The 20725-nt window shown below is 39.2% G+C and overlaps 1 protein-coding gene across 4 annotated transcripts in view; it reads right to left on the bottom strand.

The window, feature by feature from the left end:
- The window catches only part of BTC (betacellulin), a 49747-nt gene that overhangs the window by 16590 nt on the left and 12432 nt on the right, over positions 1 to 20725 (bottom strand). For 2 of the 4 annotated variants that reach the window (XM_081498053.1, XM_081498309.1), the window contains exon 2: positions 6480 to 6578. In XM_081498053.1, coding sequence (XP_081354179.1) covers positions 6480 to 6578 — 99 coding nt within the window. Of the gene's footprint in view, positions 1 to 71; positions 175 to 6479; positions 6579 to 20725 lie in introns of those variants that run through there. The other 2 variants (XM_081498132.1, XM_081498216.1) reach the window with 2 other exon arrangements.

The raw sequence follows: 20725 nt of genomic DNA, 5'->3' as shown, positions 1-20725 counted from the left end.
TTGCTGTACAACTAAAACTAACACAGCACTGTAAATCAACTACACTCCAATAAAGAAGCAGTGAGACTTACTGATGGATCTGCTGGGCTCCAGAAAGGTCTTTTCTACTTTGTAAAGCACACCTGACTTGAAATATAAGCTATATGGCTCTGTATCCTGAACTTCACTAATTCCTCTGGCCGCCATGCCCTGCTAAACATAGCCAGCCTTTTTAATAAACACCATACAGAGCAAGATACCAGAGAGCGCCTTAACCAGCAGCTGCTGGATGCAGTGATTTGATCAGCCTCGGTTCATCCAAGCAACACAAATCCATGCCAGGCAAAGGGTTGCCAAGCCCTGTTTTGATTGCTCACAGAGTTCTCTCCTTTGCCAAATAAGCATGCCCTTAAATATTCCCAGCATTATTTGGATTTAAAAACCCTTCCGTGTCACCAAGCAGAAAACATCCTGCAATTTCTCTATGGAACTTTAAAACCTGGAAGAAAAATTAATCACACACACTGCCCTCCCCACCCCCACCCCCACCCCCCCAAAAAAGGCTAAATGGAAGCCTCTCTCTCTCTCTCTTGCATGGAAATGAGAAGGCTTATCAGCATTTCCTCCTTTGAAATGCACCTAAAATTCCAGTTGCTTTCATCTAATATTCATCAAGGTCACATTTTCTGAAAATTGAACAGCTGTGAAATACAACATTTTCTGCCTATCATGAGACCTGATGACGTAGGGCAGGGGACAGTAAAATCTATCCTTCCATTCCAGAGATATTTATCAAGAAAAAGGAAAAGTTAATCTTATGACAAAAGAAGATTAGTCCTACGTATTGTGTTTCTCTGTTGACAAGCGAATGGCATGGTCTTAAAAATGTAACAGCCATGAAGATTCCTCTGATACTGAGGTTTGTTTGCTGGTATTTAGTCGTTAAGTTGTGTCTGATTCTTTTTCAACCCCATGGACTGTAGCCTGCCAGGCTCCTCTGTCCATGGGATTTCCCAGGCAAGAATACTGGAGTGGGGTGCCATTTCCTATTCCAAATACTAGGGGTGGTGGAACTTAATTGCTCTTTTTCCCTCCTACTTGTTCTTTTCCAACTCACACTCCCCAAACCAAATCATTTCTCTGGGAATGAGTTTGTTCCACAAAATTACATGGGAAAATTGTATGTACCAGATCACAGCACAATCTTTGAAGTGGATGGGCATCGCAGGTAACATATCACAAACTCTTCATGAGACACTGTATTCCAAAGATTCTACAGCCAATTCCAAGAAACCACCAGGGCTACTGGAGGTCAAGGATGTCAAAATTTTATTCCAAGAGTTAGTAGAAGGGATCAGAAGTAAGAATATCTTTCTTTGATAGTATGGGCAGGTAGATAGGAAGTGGTCACATTTTTGGGGTCAGAAGAATGATTAGATGAGATGTGATGGATTCTCTTGGACCAAACTGAAGTGGAGGAATACAGCAGACACCCAGATAACCTAGTTTAAATATAGAATTTTCCTCATTTTAATGGATGGTTTGATCAAACAGTGTGGTTCTTTAGTCTTTCTATGTGTATGTGCTAAGTTGCTTCAGTCGTGTCTAACTCCTGGTGACGCTATGGACTGTAGCACCCCAGGATCCTCTATCCATGGATTTCTTCAGGCAAGAATAACTGGAATGGGTTGCCATGCCCTTCTCGAGGGGATCTTCCCAACCCGGGGATCGAACCCGTGTCTCTTATGTCTCCTGCATTGGCAAGAGGGTTCTTTTCTACTAGCCCTGCATGGGAAGCCCTAATCTTTCTGTACATGATTCTTATTCCCCAGCCAAGCAGGCTTTGTCATGCCTTTGTGATTAAAACTCTTCACAATTAATACATTAGGCTTATTTTCATAAAATTGTCCCTTACCTATTCCTATAATGCTCATGAAAAATCTATTTAATGACTTTGCAAATGATATCAACATTAGCAACTCTTCTGAAATCAACTCTAAGGGTAATATACAATTACTGGGATAATGCTTTTTTGGTAAATTAACTCATTACAATGTTTATAACCTCTTGTATCTCTAAACCTTTAGTTAGATACACAGTTAAATCTCTGTGTAAGAGATTTAAAAGGGGGGAACTAAATTCAGGCTTCCCTGGTGGCTCAGATGGTAAACAATCTGCCTGCAATGCAGGGGACCCAGATTCGATCCCTGGGTCAGGAAGATATCCTGGAGAAGAGAATGGCTACCTAATCCAGTATTCTTGCCTGAAGAACTCCACGGACAGAGAACCATAGCAAGATACGGTCCATGGGGTCGCAAAGAGTCGAACACGACTGAGCGACTAACACTTTAAACTTCTCAACTTTTTAAATGTTGAGATAGAAGTCCCAACAGTGTTAACAAAGAGAGAGAGGAGGGGAAAAAAATCCTTATAAATTGACCTCTCCACACAGATCTCTGACCTAAAAAGAGGGGGAAACAACCAATGCACCGAAGAGTTCAAGTGGTCACACCAGAATCTGCAGAAAAGTTTCCTCCTAGACTATCAAGTACAGTCTGAGACTTGAACATTTTAGACATCTTCCCAGTAGGGACTTCTTCATTTTACAACCTTCTTAAACCAAGAGGGGAGGAAGAAGATTTTATACTTTTTAAGTTAATTTTTCTTCTTACCTTGCCAACTATCTCTGTGGGACAGGGGAATGTAAATTCAGGATGCTCTTGAAAAAGTGCAACATCAGAAAATGTATTGTAATTGAGGATTCCCATTTGTCTTGCATTCAATGCCATTTCTTGTCAAAATGTGAATTGGTCTATTTCTCCAGGAAAAGAAAAATAAATCTCACAGATGTGCTTGTTACCCTGTTGGGCTTCTAGAATATGTTTATACAGAGGGCCAATCAGGCCTCATCAGCAAGTCTTTTACCCAAAAGGACTGTGTCAACCATTTGTGAGCTTACAGGAGTGGACATTCACTTATAGCTGCGCTTTTCATTCTAGCCCTTTTAAAGGAAGAAAAAAGAATCCAGTGTTGAGATTTGAGTGTATTTCATATATTTAAAATCATTCTTGGCTAGGAAATAAATAAGAATGGACAGGAAAAAAGCTGCATTTCTTTTTGTTTTTCAAGAGTGCCTGTGATGCCTCCTTTGCTCATTCTCCCTGGCTGGTTTGACTTCAACTCCCTCAACTCCATCTAAATTTTGCAATGCATTGAGGTGCAACACTTTCTCAGCTTTTCTCCTGCTCCTCTTCTTCTTTGGGTGTTTCCTGGCTTCAAACAGCTTAATGATAACAATGCCCAAATTTGTTTCCATCCCAGATCTCTTCCTTCCATGCTAATTGCCTCATTAACATATGTCTAACTGGCATTTCAACTTAACACTTCCAAAATGGAACCTAGGATTTCCACCCCCTCAAATCTTGTCCTTCCTCATCTCAGTAAATGATATCTACCTCTTTTTTCCTATTACCTTTGTGACCTCATCTTTGATCATTTTGTTCATTGCTGCATCCTTGGCAACTTAGAACAGGGCCTCTTGTATAGTAGGTAGCTCATAAGTACTGACAAACTAAATAAATGTTTCGTTCAAGATAGAAAATGACAGACTAAAAATGGAATGCTTAAAGACTGGGGCTGTTGGCAAGTAAAATCCTGAAATCACTTAGAAACAAGAAGGACTCCTAAAAATCATTTAATTCAGGAGTCCCCAACCTCCACCGTGTAGACCGGTACTTCCTGTCAGATCAGCGGCATTAGATTAGAAATAAAGTACACGATGGGCTTCCCAGGTGGCTCAGGCAGTAAAGAATCTGCCTGCAATGCTGGAGACCTGAGTTCCGTCGTTGGGTTGGGAAGATCCCCTGGAAAAGGGAATGGCAACCCACTCCAGTATTCTTGCCTGGAGAATTCCAAGGACAGAGGACCCTGGCAGGCTACAGTCCATGGGGTCACAAGAGTCAGACATGACTGACTGACTAACACTTTCACTATTTCACTTTCAAAGTGCATAATGCATGTAATGCAATTGAATCATCCCAAAACAACACCCCCACCCCCAGTCTGTGGAAAAAATGCCTTCCATGAAATCAATCCCTAGTGCCAAAAAGGTTGGTGACCACTGAAAGTCACTACTTTATTTTACAGGTTACAAATTAAGTCTTTGAAAGCTTAAGCAAAGTTCTCAAGGTCACACAGTTACCCAACAGAGACAATCTGCTCCTGTTTTACATTAATTTCTCTTTCAAGAAACTACTGTCATTTGCACTTTCAAGCACTTATTTTTTCAGAATTTTTCTCATGTATTGAGCATTCTGGTCTTCTAAAGTGATTCTACAATATTACCATGGGGATTAACAATACACATTCCAGAGCCAATCTTTCCAAGTTCATGTCAGGCTACTCCGCTTACCTGTGACCTTAAACAAGCTAGGAAAGAAACAGTTTATAGACTGAAAGGGCAATCTACAGCTTCTATGGAAATAGCAACGAGTTTATTCAAAAATTTTGAGTGGAACAGCCATATGATCCAACACTACCACTCCTGGGTATTTATCCAAAAGCACTGAAATCAGGATCTTAAAAAAGAAGCTGCACTCCCACGTTAATTGTAGCATTATTCGCAACAGCCAAGATGTGGAAACAACCAAAATACTTATCAAGAGATGAACTGATAAAGGAAATACAGTATATACAGACAATGGAATATTAATCAATCTTGAAAAAGAAGAAAATTTTGCAATATGCAGCAACATGGATGAACCTGGAGGGCATTATGATAAGAGAAATAAACCAGTCCCTGAAGGACAAGTAATACATGATTCAACTTATGTGAGGTATCTAACTACCCAATCCACAGGAACAGAGTAGAATGGTTGCCAGGGGTGGTGGGGAGAGGCCTTGTTTGTTGTTCAAGGGTTATAAAGCTTCAGTTCTGTAAGATAAATAATTTCTAGAGATCTGCTGTCCACCATTATATGCCATAGTTAATAATATATGCTAAGTCACTTCAGTTGTCTCCGACTCTTTACAACCATATGGACTGTAGCCTGGGAGGTTCCCCTGTCCATAGTATTTCCCAGGCAAGATTACTGGAGTGGGTTGCCATGCCCTCCTCCAGGGGATCTCCCCGACTCAGGAATCAAACCCAGGCCTCTCAGTCTCCAGCATTGGCAGGTGGGTTCTGGGAAGCCCCAGTAATATTGTATTGTACGCTTAAAATGTTGTTAAAAGTTCTCATGACAATAATAAAATTTAAAAATACATTTAGGAGGATGATAAGTAATATTTTGTAACCTTGTCAATCATCAGATTACAGAATAGTCTCCCAAAGGAAATGTGAAAATGTCATTTAAGACATTTGAAACCAGACTGAAGGAAAGCACACACATAAAGTAGGCTTTGTCCTTCTCACTACAAAGGTGACAAGACCCACACCATCATGACCTAAGGCAGCGTGGACTCCACGGCCCATAGGCACTCTCCAGACCACCCACTAATGGGAGGGAGGAAAGGGGAAAGTTGGGGTAGAACTGATGACTCACATCAGGACGACCTGCTCAGCGTGTTCCTGGCTCAGTTACAACCTCCCCAGGACACTAGGAAAGGAGCACTTACACCAGGTCACCATTGCAGCTCAGAGAAGTTTCCAGAGGCTCTTGCCCACTCTGCCCTACCTTCAGAATTGGCCTATGTTGTGTTGTGTTTTGTTCTGAAATAAGAAACAGCCCCTGTAGACGATCAGACCACACAGTGTATAAATGACAGACAGACCTTAGACCAGAAGTCGGTCAACTGTGACCTAAAAACCAAATCTGGTTCACAGCTTGTGTCTCTAAAACAAAGTTTTGTTGGAAGATATCCAAAGCCATTCATTTGCATAGTGTCTATGGCTGCTTTCAATGGCAGAGCAGAGTAGCTACAACAAAGACCACAAGCCCCACAAAAGCCTCAGTTTTTACTATCTGACTCTGCTAAAGCTGACCCCTGCCTCAGACTAATAACTTTGAGAATACTAATTCAGGCATCTGTAAGGTAAAATATGTTTTGTTTTTAAAATTGTTGCCTTTTTCCCTTCTTTGTAGTTATAAAATAGAAAATAAAATTTGAATTTGAATAGAATGTGCCAACTTTCTATGAATCTAGTCCAAGATATCACATGATGCTAGAAGCTGGAGGGCACATCTATGATGGAATGAGAAAGACCTGAGTGTGAATCCTAGATTTGCAAAACACCAGCTGTGTGACCTTTGGCAATTACATATTCTTTCTAGCTTCACCTTGAAATAAAGTAAAAAGTGTTACTAGCTCATAGAGTTCTTGCAAAGAGTGAATGCATTACTGTATGGAAAGCCCAGTGCCTGGTACATTAGCAAGTGCTCAAAAAACTATCTGGTTTTATGATTACTGTATTATCAGCAACTTAAAATTTAGGAAAGTCAGCTTTCTGAGATTGAATACAAAGCTGATGAAAGACAAAAACATCACTAGTTATACATTACCTGGGCAGTTTTCTGCATGATCTCCACAGAGAAGGCCATCCTTTTCAGGACTTCTGGTTGAATTCCCATCTGCCAGAACACAGTGGAGGATCACTAGACCTTCAAGTCCAAAACAGAACCAAAACAAACATGAAACCTTGAAAACATGCTCAAGACAAAAGACCCTATCAAAGTCTCGATCATTTATGAAAATAACAAGCCTGTGGCTCCCATTTCCAAGTTATTCTCTTGCAGCATGGAAGGGGCACCCAGGCCAGCATGTCTCACTTTTTAAGCTCAAGGCTCAAGACAGAATTTTCAAGCCAGTATCACTTACTGGGCTTCCCTGGTGGCTCAGACATTAAAGAATCTGCCTACACAGTAGGAGACCTGGGTTCAATCCCTGGGTTTGGGAAGATCCCCTGGAGAAGGGAAGGGCAACCCACTCCAGTATTCTTGCCTGGGAAATTCCATGGACAGAGGAGCCTGGAGGACTACAGTCCATGGGGTTGCAAAGAGTCGGACCTGACTGAACAAATAACACACACACATAGCTTATATCTGATGAGACCTGGCCCCATAAGTGAGAAGACTTAGCCATAGCTGTGATAGAGCCTTATCCTATGAGCAGAAGAACAAAGGGAGTTCTCAGCCACCTGATGAATATACACTGGTGAGCTTCAGCGGGGAGGGATAATGAACCCATGTGGCAATGTATTTTCTCCACTGGTCTTCACACAATCAGTGCTTCTCAAGTTTTAATTACTGAGTGTGCTTCCTTCTGGGGAGATGCAAGCTAGATATTCAATTCATAGGAACTATTTTAAAATTTGAAGTTCCTCCAGCTTAGTAACTCTGTCTCTGAGAATGACAGGCCTCATGGAAAAGCAAGGGGAGGAAAGGAACACTGTGCTGAAGTTAGGAAAGTTTAGAATACAAAGAGTAGTCCTTGCAAGTGTTCTGATTCAAACAAACAGAAAAAATCACTCATGAGATAATCAGGGGAATCTGACAATCTTAAGAAATTGTTAGAGTGTCAAGTGTGATAATAATATTGTGGTTTAGATTTTAAAAACAGAATCTATATCTCTTAGAGATATGTATTTAAATACTTATTAAGGACATTAATGTATCCCTGATTCGCTTTAAAATAATCCAACAAGGGAAGACAGGTGTGTGGCAGTGAGGGAAAGGCATAGATGAAACAAGATTGTCCTCATATTGATCATTGTTGAAGCTGGGTGGTATGTATGTCAAGGTTCACTCTGCTGTTGTCTCTACTTTTACATATACTTCTAAATATCTATAGTAAGAAGCTGGAGAGGAGAGGGCAGAGGAGGAATGATAAAACTGCTTGGGAGCTGGATGATCCTGAGTTCATAACCTGTTTTTGCCACTTAACAGCCATGTACTATGGGCAAGTTTTATAACCTCTTGGTTTCTTCACTGGCAAGATGGAGATAATTATTATCTCTTCTTCAGAGCATTGTTGTGAGGCTCCAACCAGCTAAGTATGCAAAGCATTTAATGCAGTGTTGACATTTAATCAGTACTCAGTTAAATTACTCATTATTATGTAACTAGTAGGAACAGAATAACTTGAAGAAATAGAGTAGCTTGCCCACTGGTTGGGTTGACAAGGTTCTAAACTGCACATGTCCTTCAAGTACAATTAAGCTCAACAAAGATCCACAAACACCCTCAAAACAGACCCATGGACAGGAAATGCTCTACCCTCAAACTCTTCCAAAACTGCTAAGGCAGGTAATCAGCCAACCAAGTAACCAAAACACAAAGTGATAGTCTTATACCAGATAACAATAGAATCCAGAAAGTTCAAAGGCTGAAAGAGTTTCAAAAAGAGTTTTTCAAAACAGAGAGTCTTGTCTATCTCTATTGAATTGGGGAAAAAAATTTTTTTTTAAAGAGGTGGTACCTAGCACTGGAAACAGTGAAGAGAAATAGAAACTCATATCCATTGATGATAGGCAAATTATTACTACTCTTCCGCAGGACAATTTATCAGGACTTTTAGCTTTTAGCTAAAAGCTTAAAAACTGTACAAGTGCTTAAATCCAGTAATCTCATTTCTAGCAATTTTTCCCAAGGCAATAAATTAAGATACATAAAAAGATTTCACTACAAAATTTCTCCATGTGACATGGCTTATAAAAAACATAGAAATTGGCATAAATATCTAACAATAGAGAACTGATTAAAGATATAGGAAATACTCCCATGTAATAAAATGCTCTTCAGTCATAAAAAATGATTTTCAAACATTTAAAAATATCCCTCAGTAAGAGAAGCAGGTTACAGAATAGTAATTAGTGAGATCTGAGTGTTTTTTTCTGCATGTGTTTGTGATAAATATAAAAATATCCATATAGATAAATAGTAAAAAAAAAAAAAAAAAAAAAAAGATGGGTAAGTAAGTAGAGAGTTGTCCACATGTTTAGGAGAATTTTTCCTTATTTATCCTAATTTTCACTTTCTAATTTTTCTACTTGACTATTCTGTTTGTTGAAACAAGAAAAAAGCAGCAGCTCAAATTAAAAACAAGAAAAAAACACAATTTGGCACAATTTGGATACCAAATTCCTATATATTTTTCTGCCTTTAGCCCTATTACCTGGCTCCTCCTTTCACACTTAGAACAAACCAGAAACAGTCATTTAAGACTTCTCAAGCACAGGAATTGTATATTTCCCAGCTCTGAAATCCTGTTATTTAACACAGAGCACAAGGGATAGTCAACAAATCTTGATAGAGGAGCGATCTTAGATTAATCTATAAACATACAAAACAAACATCAAGTTCAAAGATCCCAATGTCAATGTTCAGTGGAAAATTTTATCCTTTTTTAGTATCAAACACGTTTAAATCATTTTTAAAATCCCACGTATAGGCTTTCTTCATGGGCAGAATCAGAGACATTAATTCTGCAGTTAATCTGTTCTAATGATGGAAACTGAAAAAAAAAAACCTAAATCTCAGAGATTTACCATCTGCAAACTAAGGATGGCAATATCTTCATCTTAGGAGTATTGTAAAATGTAAATTAACATAAGAAAATATACACACATGGCTTGGCAGATAGTGTCCAACTTTTAGTCTTCTTGAGCTGCTTCCCTTATCACTTTATAATTTAACACAACATTTTTTATTCCCACATGACAGAGGGAGTCCTGATTCCATGGAAAGCCTGCTGGGGCCTCCAAACACTCTGGTAGGCTGTGCCCTGGCTGTCTTCTGCTAAGGCTCACTGCACACGCTGGCATCAGCTGGCAAAGAAATTCCACTAGGGAGAGCCCCTGGGAGGACCCCTTGGGTTAGACATTCTCAGGCCAATCAGACACCAAGCTCAAGGCTCTGGGATGAGTTACACAGTTCCTCCTACTCCCATGCAATAATCTTCATCAGCTGGTGGTCATGAGCCAAATCGAGCTTGATTCTGAAGACCAATTTACTTGGTCTGCATAGTTTTTTAAAACTGAATCATGATAGTTCATATCAAGCCTGGATTTTTCTGCTTCTATTTAAAAAGCGGAAGTCTGGCAACACGGATCTGAAACGCCTTCATAGCAACAACTAGCTGGAACCTAGTAGCACGTGACCTCTTTAAATGCCACACACTCCATCAGGTTTGCTGAGTTCATTTATTTTAACTTCCTAGACCCTGACAGGAATCTGAGTGTGTGATCCATATGGAAGGACTCACAAATCAGAGAAGTGCTCACAAAAGCACCTACTCAATATTGAAGGCTGCTTCAAAGAGAAAGGACGCTCCTGTTCCATCCATAATTCAACAGATATTTATTAAACATTTTGGGTTTGGCACTGATGCAAGACACTGAATGTTCAAAGACAACAGATGTTATCACTACCTTCAAGGAACTCATATTCTCATAAGAAAGATAGACACACAAATCTATAAGATATAGTGTGACAAGCAGAACGGAGGTAGCATGGGAATAACACAGGGTGGAGAATCAACTTGATACCAGCAAAAACTTCACAGAGAAGGTGGGAATTATGGTGACTTTTTAATAGGTAATAAGTCCTTTTTTAAAACATCAATAACTTCTAGAAAACAAATACTGAGTTATCAAGATAACACAATTATATTGTTTCAGCAGTTGACAATATTTATGTGGTAATGATAATGTAAATACTGATGAAAGTGAAAGTCGCTCAGTCATGTTGACTCTTTGAAACCCCATGGACTATACAGTCCATGGAATTCTCCAGGCCAGAATACTAGAGGGGGTAGTCTTTCCCTTCTCCAGGGGACTCAGGGATTGAACCCAGGTCTCCTGCATTGCAGGTGGATTCCTTACCAGCTGAACCACAAGAGAAGCCCAAGAATACAGGAGTAGGTAGCCTATCCCTTCTCCAGCGGATCTTCCTGACCCAGGAATCGAACCGTGGTATCCTGCATTGCAGGTAGATTCTTTACCAACTAGGCTATCAAATGTGTCATAAAATCAAGACCAGTAATTAGCCAACATAGACCATGTAGAGTAACTAGCTGTAATTAATCATTATCTATGCAGTGCTCATCATTGTTTTGAGTATTACCCTTATAGTAACTATACTGGAATGAGAAGAGAAACTTAACAAGTCTAAACTTGACAAGTCAAGAGATAGTATTACAAACAAATGGTTTAGCAATACAGAAGTAAATACAGAAGAAGCACCTTAAGAGTTAAAAGTGGTTGATTCTAGCAAGGTGAAGAGCCAGGAAGGCAGGAACAAAGATCTGCTCTTCAATATTAAGACCTTTTTAGCACTATTTGATTTTTTTAAATGTGTGTATATGCATTACTTTATTAAAAACAAAATTAATTTTTAAGAAAAAGACAAATAAAATTGTAACAACCCAGGGCATTCTAAATGAAAGAGACAACTTATAAAAAGGCATGGCATGAATAATATAACTTGTCTAGTTCTTTGGAGGGTGGGTGGGGATCGTGATGGAAGAAAAGATTGGAGGGCCGGTAGGTCACAAATGGCTAAGTGCCATGTTAGTTACTTTGGATCTGCTTCCCTGGTGGCTCAGACAGTAAAAACAAATCTGCCTGCAATGTGGGAGACCCAGATTCCATCCCTGGGTCAGGAAGATCCCCTGGAGAAGGAAATGGCAACCCACTCCAGTATCCTTGCCTGGAAAATCCCATGGACAGAGGAGTCTGGAAGGCTACAGCTCAAGAAGTCACCAAGAGTTGGACATGATTCAGCAACTAACACTTTCGCTTTCACATAGTTAAAATGGGGTCATTGAAAAGTTTTAGGAGAGAAGTATTGTGATCATCTTTTTTTCACTTTGAAAAGGTTCCTTTAATACAGGTACAGGTGATTCAGACACATCTAAATGAAGGTGGTGGCAGCATAACCGTATGGAGAAGAAAAAATGAACATGAGAGATATCCACGAAGTGAAATATAAACAAAAAAGACTTGGTGACTAATAAGCTAGAGTAAGAGGTGAGGTAAAAGGAATCTAGGATGACTCCAGAGTTTGTGACTAGAGTGACTGGCTGGATTGTGGTACCAACCGCAGGTATAAGGTATACAAGAAGACAAACAGGTTGAGGATTGCTATAGACTGTTATGTTGAAACCTAATCTCTAATGTGATGTGACTAGGTCGTGAGGGTGGAGCCCTCATGTTTGGGATCAGACGTTATGAAAGACACCTCACAGAGCTCCCTGGCTCCTTCTGCCATGTGAGGACACAGTGGAAAGATAGCTGTCTATGAACCAGGAAGCAGGCTCTCTCCAGACACTGAATCTGCTAGAGATCTTCATCTGGGACTTAGCAGCCTCCAGAACTGTGAAAAATAAATGTTTGTTGTTTACAAGCCACCAAGTCTATGTTATTTTATTATAGCAGCCCAAACTGAATAAAATAGGCATGGAGAAAAATCCAGTTTTAGACATTCTGAATCCGAGATGATTGTGTCTCATTTACAAATAGCAGATGGATATTAGATCCGGAACCCTGGAGTGAAGTCAAAGCTACAGGTTCTAAATTTTGGAGTCATGAAAAATGAACTGGTATTTAAAGCCATGGAGGTGGATCTGTTAGAAAGAACTATGTGAAAAGAAAAAAAGCTGATTAAGCATACAATCCTGAAAAAAAACCCAGTATCATAGAGGAGCAGAAAGAGAAGAGCCCTCAAAGGATCAAGAAGGAACAGCACCAGAACTAAGGAGAGAAGTTTTCTAGAAAAATTTGATCAACTGTATGTGGTGACTCAGCAGTAAAGAACCACCTGCAGTGCAGCAGACTTTGGCTGGATCCCTGGGTCAGGAAGATTCCCTAGAGAAGGAAATGGAGACCCACTCCAGTATTCTTGCCTTGAAAATCCCATGGACAGAGGAGCCTGGCAGGCTATAGTGCCTAGGGTTGCAAAGAGTTGGACATGACTGAGCACAAGCAGGGATAAGGACTGATGGAGAAATAAAAATAAAACTGAAATATATGCATTAGATTTGAAAACCAAAAAGCACTAACAATATCTTTCTAGATAAATAGAAATGGCATGAAACATGTGCAAATAACTGTAGATTACTCTTCAAAGATGTTAAACTGAGAAAGGGAAGGGTACCATTAGTCAATATGTACAGAAAAGAGAGTTATTTTGCTTTCATCTTTATTATGAAAGATAATTGACAGGAAGATGCCAAAGGTACAGGGGAGAGGCAAAGGATGAATTAATAACCGAGACAGAGAGTTTAGAAAGCTTAGCCCAAAAGGCAGGGCCACTGCAACTGCAAGGTAGTCCTTTGCAGTCAAAGTTAGCAGTTCTGGCAGGTATAAGTTTATTTCAAGTGAACGAAAAGTTCTTGGTGAATAAAAGCTTAAATATATCTTATATTCAATATATCTTACCTCACTGATCAAAGAAACACACGTTCTGGTTAAAATGAGTGGGAAATGTCTAGTGGGTTTCTCCACTTGTCCACTACTAGCATTTTGGGGCAGGATAATTCTTTGTTATAGGATGCTATGCACTGTATTATGACTAGCAGCATACCTGGCTTTTGCCCACAAAATGCCAGTGTCACCCCCCGCCCTTCTTCTATCCAACCCTAAGATGTCACAATCAAAACTATCTCCAGACCTTGTCAAATGTTTTCTTGGGTGACAAATTACATTGGTTGAGAACCACTGAAATTCTCTTCAACCTATTTTAATTTATTTTATCCAAAACATAGCTTTCATTTTTTTAAATATATTCCTTTAATCTAGTCAACTGCAGAGCTTCAAAGGCTCAAATTTTGACTTAAATAATTTCTTCGGGAAAATGTCATTACCTTATGGAAAGATTACCAGATTCAATCATTAATTCACCACTTGACCTTGAGTTAATTAACACACTTATCCTGACCTTTTTCCTCACGAAAATGTACAATCAAAGGCTCTCTGCCTATCCCAAGATCTAGTTCACAAAAATCAAGTGAAATAATTTAGCAAAAGAATTTTTAAAAGAAGACACATTATTAAAATTATCTTTATCAGAGAACCGATGGATTGTATTTTAGAGAAAATGAAAGAAAGTATGATACTAGATGTGGAAAACATAAGATTTTCATTCAAGAGTCACAAATTATATTAAATTTCAGAATTGGTAAGAACCTCAGTTCAGTTCAGTTCATTTCAGTTCAGTCGCGCAGTCGTGTCCGACTCTTTGCGACCCCATGAATTGCAGCATGCCAGGCCTCCCTGTCCAACACCAGCTACCGGAGTTTACCCAAACTCATGCCCATCAAGTCAGTGATGCCATCCAGCCATCTCATCCTCTGTCGTCCCCTTCTCCTCCTGCCCCAATCCTTCCCAGCATCAGGGTCTTTTCCAATGAGTCAACTCTTCGCATGAGGTGGCCAAAGTATTGGAGTTTCAGCTCAAACATCAGTCCTTCCAATGAACACCTAGGACTGATCTCCTTTAGGATGGACTGGTTGGATCTCCTGGCAGTCCAAGGGACTCTGAAGAGTCTTCTCCAAAACCACAGTTCAAAAGCAACAGTTCTTCGGCACTGAGCTTTCTTTATAGTCCAACTCTCACATCCATACATGGCTACTGGAAAAACCATAGCCTTGACTAGATGGACCTTTGTTGGTAAAGTAATGTCTCTGCTTTTTAATATGCTCTCTAGGTTGGTCATATCTTTCCTTCCAAGGAGTAAGAGTCTTTTAATTTCATGGCTGCAGTCACCATTAGCAGTGATTTTGGAGCCCAGAAAAATAAAGTCAGCCACTGTTTCCACTGTTTCCCCATCTTTTTCCCATGAAGTGATAGGATCAGATGCAATGATCTTAGTTTTCTGAATGCTGAGCTTTAAGCCAACTTTTCACTCTCCTCTCTCACTTTCATCAACAGGCTTTTTAGCTCTTCTTCACTTTCTGCCATAAGGGTGGTGTCATCTGCATATCTGAGGTTATTGATATTTGTCCCGGTAATCTTGATTCCAGCTTGTGCTTCCTCCAGCCCAGCGTTTCTCATGATGTACCCTGCATATAGGTTAAATAAGCAGGGTGACAATATACAGCCTTGACGTACTCCTTGTCCTATTTGGAACCAGTCTGTTGTTCCATTTCCAGTTGTAACTGTTGCTTCCTAACCTGCATACAGGTTTCTCAAAAGGCAGGTCAGGTGGTCTGGTATTCCCAGCTCTTTCAGAATTTTCCACAGTTTATTGTGATCCACATAGTCAAAGGCTTTGGCATAGTCAATAAAGCAGAAGTAGATGTTTTTCTGGAACTCTCTTGCTTTTTCGATGATCCAGCAGATGTTGGCAATTTGATCTCTGGTTCCTCTGCCTTTTCTAAAACCAGCTTGAACATCTGGAAGTTCACGGTTCACATATTGCTGAAGTCTGGCTTGGAGAATTTTGAGCATTACTTTACTAGTGTGTGAGATGAGTGCAATTGTGCAGTAGTTTGAGCATTCTTTGGCATTGCCTTTCTTTGGGATTGGAATGAAAACTGACCTTTTCCAGTCCTGTAGTCACTGCTGAGTTTTCCAAATTTGCTGGCATATTGAGTGCAGCACTTTCACAGCATCATCCTTCAGGATTTGAAAAAGCTCAACTGGAATTCCATCACCTCCACTAGCTTTGTTTGTAATGATGCTTTCTAAGGCCCACTTGACTTCACATTCCAGCATGTCTTGCTCTAGGTGAGTGATCACACCATCATGAATATCTGGGTCGTGAAGATCTCTTTTGTACAGTTCTCCTGTGTTATTCTTGCCACCTCTTAATATCTTCTGCTTCTGTTAGGTCCATACCATTTCTGTCCTTTATTGAGCCCATCTTTGCATGAAATGTTCCCTTGATATCTCTAATTTTCTTGACGATATCTCTATTCTTTCCCATTCTGTTGTTTTCCTCTATTTCTTTGCATTGATTGCTGAGGAAGGCTTTCTTATCTCTCTTTGCTATTCTTTGGAACTCTGCATTCAAATGGGAATATCTTTCCTTTTCTCCTTTGCTTTTCGCTTCTCTTCTTTTCACAGCTTTTTGTAAGGCCTCCTCAGACAGCCATTTTGCTTTTTTGCATTTCTTTTCCATGAGGATGGTCTTAATCTCTGTCTCCTGTACAATGTCACGAACCTCTGTCTGTAGTTCATCAGGCACTCTGTCTATCAGATCTAGTCCCTTAAATCTATTTCTCACTTCCACTGTATAATCATCAAGGATTTGATTTAGGTCATACCTGAATGGTCTAGTGGTTTTCCCTACTTTCTTCTATTTAAGTCTGAATTTGGCGATAAGGAGTTCATGATCTGAGCCACAGTCAGCTCCCAATCTTGTTTTTGCTGACTGTATAGAGTTTCTCCATCTTTGGCTGCAAAGAATATAATCAATCTGATTCCGGTGTTGAACATCTGGTGATGTCCATGTGTAGTCTTCTCTTGTGTTTGGGAAGAGGGTGTTTGCTATGACCAGTGCGTTCTCTTGGCAAAACTCTATTAGCCTTTGCCCTGCTTCATTCTGTACTCCAAGGCCAAATTCAAATCTCCTACCAACCAACTCTCATGGCTAAGTTGCCTCAGTCTTGTCTGACTCTATTGCAACCCTATGGACTGTAGCCTGCCAGGCTTCTCTGTCCATGAGAGAGGCAGGCAATACTCCAGGCTGGAGTACTGGAGTGCGTTGCCATGGCCTCCTCTCTGGAGTCTTCCCGATCCAGGTATTGAACCCGTGTCTCATGTCTCCTACATTGGCAGGTGGGTTTCCACTAGCTCCACCTGGGAAGCCCCCAACAAACTCTCAGCTTCTCTGTAAAACATCTCCTGAGAGAGTTCATCAAGCCTGCCTTTAAAATTTTAGTAAAGAAACTTCACTGTCTTCTAAGGCATCCCATTTCAATGATACCATTCATCCATTCTTTCAATCACAGTCATTCATTCAAAATAAATATTAAGCATCTATTTCTAAACCTCTACAAATGCTTCTTTATGTTGAACTAGTTTTTGCCTTCCCATAGTTTTACTCTAATTGGAATCACCTAGAATAAGTCTAATCTCCCTTTCTCATGACAGATCTTCAAATATTTGTAGCCAGAAATCAAGCCTTCCTGAAAGAATTTCTTTTCCTCAGGCTAAACGTCCTGGTAATGTCAATCATATTTTACCTGAAATCACCAAGACCTCTCATAAACCTTACATCCTCCTTAAATACAAGGTTAAAATAAAACACTATTTTACATGATTTGGCAAAGACAGAGTGGGGCTCTCAACCACCACACTGAAGTCACCATATGCAGCCCTATAGCATATCAGCCCTTTTAAATTATTCCATTAATTTCAGGGGTTTTATGCTGCTTAGAATAAAAAGAAACTCCTAAATTTCTTATATGCTAGAAGGCAGTGTATTGATGGACTTTTTGTTCCTTTGTTTTGTTTCATTTTAATTTTCACCTAAACGTGAATTTGCACTTGTCCCTTTTAAATGTTATTGCATTAAATTTTAGCTGTCATTCAAATACTTCACAATCTCTTTGTTTTCTTATTCTTTCATTCAATCTATTATCCATGCCTCCCTGCTGCACATAACCTGCAGAATTCTCAGATGCATTCAAGCAATAAAAACAAAATGACACACAAGAAAGTTAAATTAGCTGCATTTACTAAGTGACTGGATATTGAGGCTGTATTTCTGGGGTTGGTTGTTTTTTTTTTTTTTTTTTTGGTTTTTAAATGGTGGATCTACTCATAAAGACAAAAAGGAAAAGAATCCTTGAGTCAAAGCTCCATTTACTTTTCTGCACTTTGAGATTCTCAAATTAAAAATTATGGAATGTATTAAAAGTATTATCCCTGTCAGCCAGCATAGAGAATGAAGTCATTGGGAACAATACAAGCATTCAAAGAGACACAGTTTGACAAGGAGCATGACCCGCCGTCTCAAAGTTACTGCTAATGCTGAGGTAAATCATGTACCAGCTGGGTCAACTATTTAAAAAGATCAAATGTAACCAAGCCAAATAGTCATATACGTTGTATTTGCCTCATCTCTGAGCTGAACTTTCCATTTTTAGACCCAAGTGCATTTTATATTTTTAAAATAAATATATAACAGTATCACAAAATGTCCATATGTCCATTGTCTGATAACTTAGGACATCTACTTGTGTCTACTAAATCCAGTGATTTCCTGTGATATCATATCAGTCTTATTTTAGGATTCAAATCACACTCCATGTCCCATTAGGCAATCCAACAGAGAATATATCAATTTACAAATACAAGCAGAAATCAGAAGAATATTTCATAGTCAAATTCCCAAAAGTTCATCTATATTAGAGGGATTAATAAGAAAAGGATATGTTTGAAGTCAAATGGAGCTGTATTTGAATCCTGAATGTACCTTTTAATTACCAGCTTTGTGATATGAGTAAGTTACTCAACACTGAACTACAGGGTGTCCATCTACAAACTGAGGCCCATAATACATGACTTACAAGGTAACGATTTAGCTAGCTGCTTAAAGCAACTGGAAAAAGTAAATTATGATTATTAACCTTGGCAATACCTGTCACAATATAGAACTCAACAGAATAGCAGCTATGAGCCCAAAAGCAAAAAAAATTCTTGTTACTATAGTAAAATATAGATTCTCATTCTCATTAATGGATACTGACATTTCTACATTTATGGTGTGATTTGCCTCGTGTATAAAGTATTCCTATGAAACAAACTACAAAAGATAAATAAATGTACATATACCTTATTACACTTCTATAGTGCAAGATGAAAAGTGTTCAGTGAGAAAAACCTGTATGTTGGTCTTTCCACATGCTGTTTTTCTCCAATGTTTTTAAAAAGATAATTAACATGAACTCACTTCAACTAGTTAATAGAAATACATCATCATCTGCATTTATGTTTCTTTGTATTTTCAGTACCGTCTGTCAGCGACTCAGCATGGTGTTTATGTCAGACGGGTGCTACTGATTCAGTTGGTTTGTTAAATAAGTCAATGATACAAATATAACAGATAAATTCAAATCTTAGACGATGCTATTTAGCAATCAAATGCATTATATATCTAATTTTTATTTTTTGAAAATTAAAATTAATAAAGTTTTAAAATTTAAATCAATGTTAGAATTTAAGCGGCTGGGAAATTTCCCCAATGTATCTATACTGTCAAAAAGAAAACCAGAATCCTAAGTATGCATACTATACACAAAATGTATTTTCTACATCCAAAAAGAGGACATATCTAAAATGGATTTGAAAAAAATATTCAGGGGTAGAAATCCTTTTTAACATTGAGCCTGTGGGTGGCTGAGTAAAAAGCTGTGCAATAGATTAAGTTTGACATAGATGTTCTCCATCTTTTGTTGACTCCTTTCCTATCCTTTTTCATGGTTGTCTTTTCCCCTCCTATAAACGAGTATCCTCCTATTGCTTTAATCTTTCCCCTAATAGAATGCAATTTCTTCCTAGATTTCCCTTTCTAAATGCATTTGCTTTCAAAGCATACCTGCAAAGAAAGAAATTGTTTAATTCAACAGAAATAGTCTAGAATCAAGTGCCTCAACTGGTCTTCTGGGAGCCTGAGATACAGATTCAGGGGTTATCACTTTGTTGGGGATGTACAAGCTCTGGGTAGTGAGAATGAGAAAAAAGGAAAGGCAGCTGAGAAGGAGACAGTGCAATGTCAACACCCGTCACTCTGGGTGCAGCTCCAGAGGGAGTCACAAAGACAGAAACGAGTGACACGTTCACTCACCCACGGTCCGTGTAAAAAGTCTGTAAAGGAACTGCATCTTGAAGCAGCCCAACAGAAGAAAGAATGCAGGAGGAATTTCTCTACCCCAATCACTTCCATCACCCATTTCCCACTGGATGAAATTTACCCCACTGGGTGCTGCCTGCCCCTCTCTCTGGCCACTTGGTGAGTGAGAGGCTGGAATGCCTGCCCTGGGACATGGCCTTGTATCTAAGTCCCAAAAGAGGGGCAACCTGGTATGAGTAGAGAGCGGATCAAGGGACAAGGGAGGTAGTTGAAGGGCCCTTAAGAAATGCCTGACTTTGTGTCCCAACATAGTGGAGTATTTGGTGGCATCAGAACATCTCAGAGGGAACCTTTTTCCAGGACAAGGAGAGATTTTTCTAATATCTCTCAAATCACACCACCCAAAGGACTATCTATTCTTATAAAACTGAAAGACAGGTTCCGGATTTTCAGGGCTAGGAGAGGAGGCCTAGAAAAGGGTAGAGAAAAAAACGAGAGTCTTCACAAATAGTTTATGTCCATTCAAAATAAGGAAATTGGAATATGAACTCCTTCCTCCTTCAACACAAAATTTTATTCTGAATGGTAGAAACAATATCTCAGTGTTTAGGAAGGACTTAGAATGACAGGTAGTCTATATTTAACTCATAAAAGAACCCCACAATAATATTTTTAAAGCTCAGAAAGGGAAGCAATGTAACAACCTGTCATACATAAACTAACTCATATATCTGAAATCTGTCAACACAATAATGCCTTTGCCAGTAAATCAACCTTTTTATTTTGGCTATTGACCATTATTAAACCTATGACAACAATGACTAAATTGAATAAGACCCCTGTAGTAACCTAGAGCTAGTTTCTTAGAAATAATCAGTTGTCAAAACTTGACTTTTTGAATCCTATTCCTTTATAAGTCCAGACAAGACAGTCAGACATTGTAGCACTTTAAATGAAAAGCTCTGGGCTCACTGAATTTCCATAATAGTTCAACGAGAGGAAGCAAAAGG

This window comes from Giraffa tippelskirchi, chromosome 1, assembly GCF_054371585.1.
Source record: "Giraffa tippelskirchi isolate mGirTip1 chromosome 1, T2T-mGirTip1v1.2.pri, whole genome shotgun sequence".
Taxonomy (NCBI): Eukaryota; Metazoa; Chordata; class Mammalia; order Artiodactyla; family Giraffidae; genus Giraffa; species Giraffa tippelskirchi.
The sequence above is the reverse complement of the archived record's forward strand: the minus strand, read 5'-3'. Positions and strand labels throughout refer to the sequence as shown.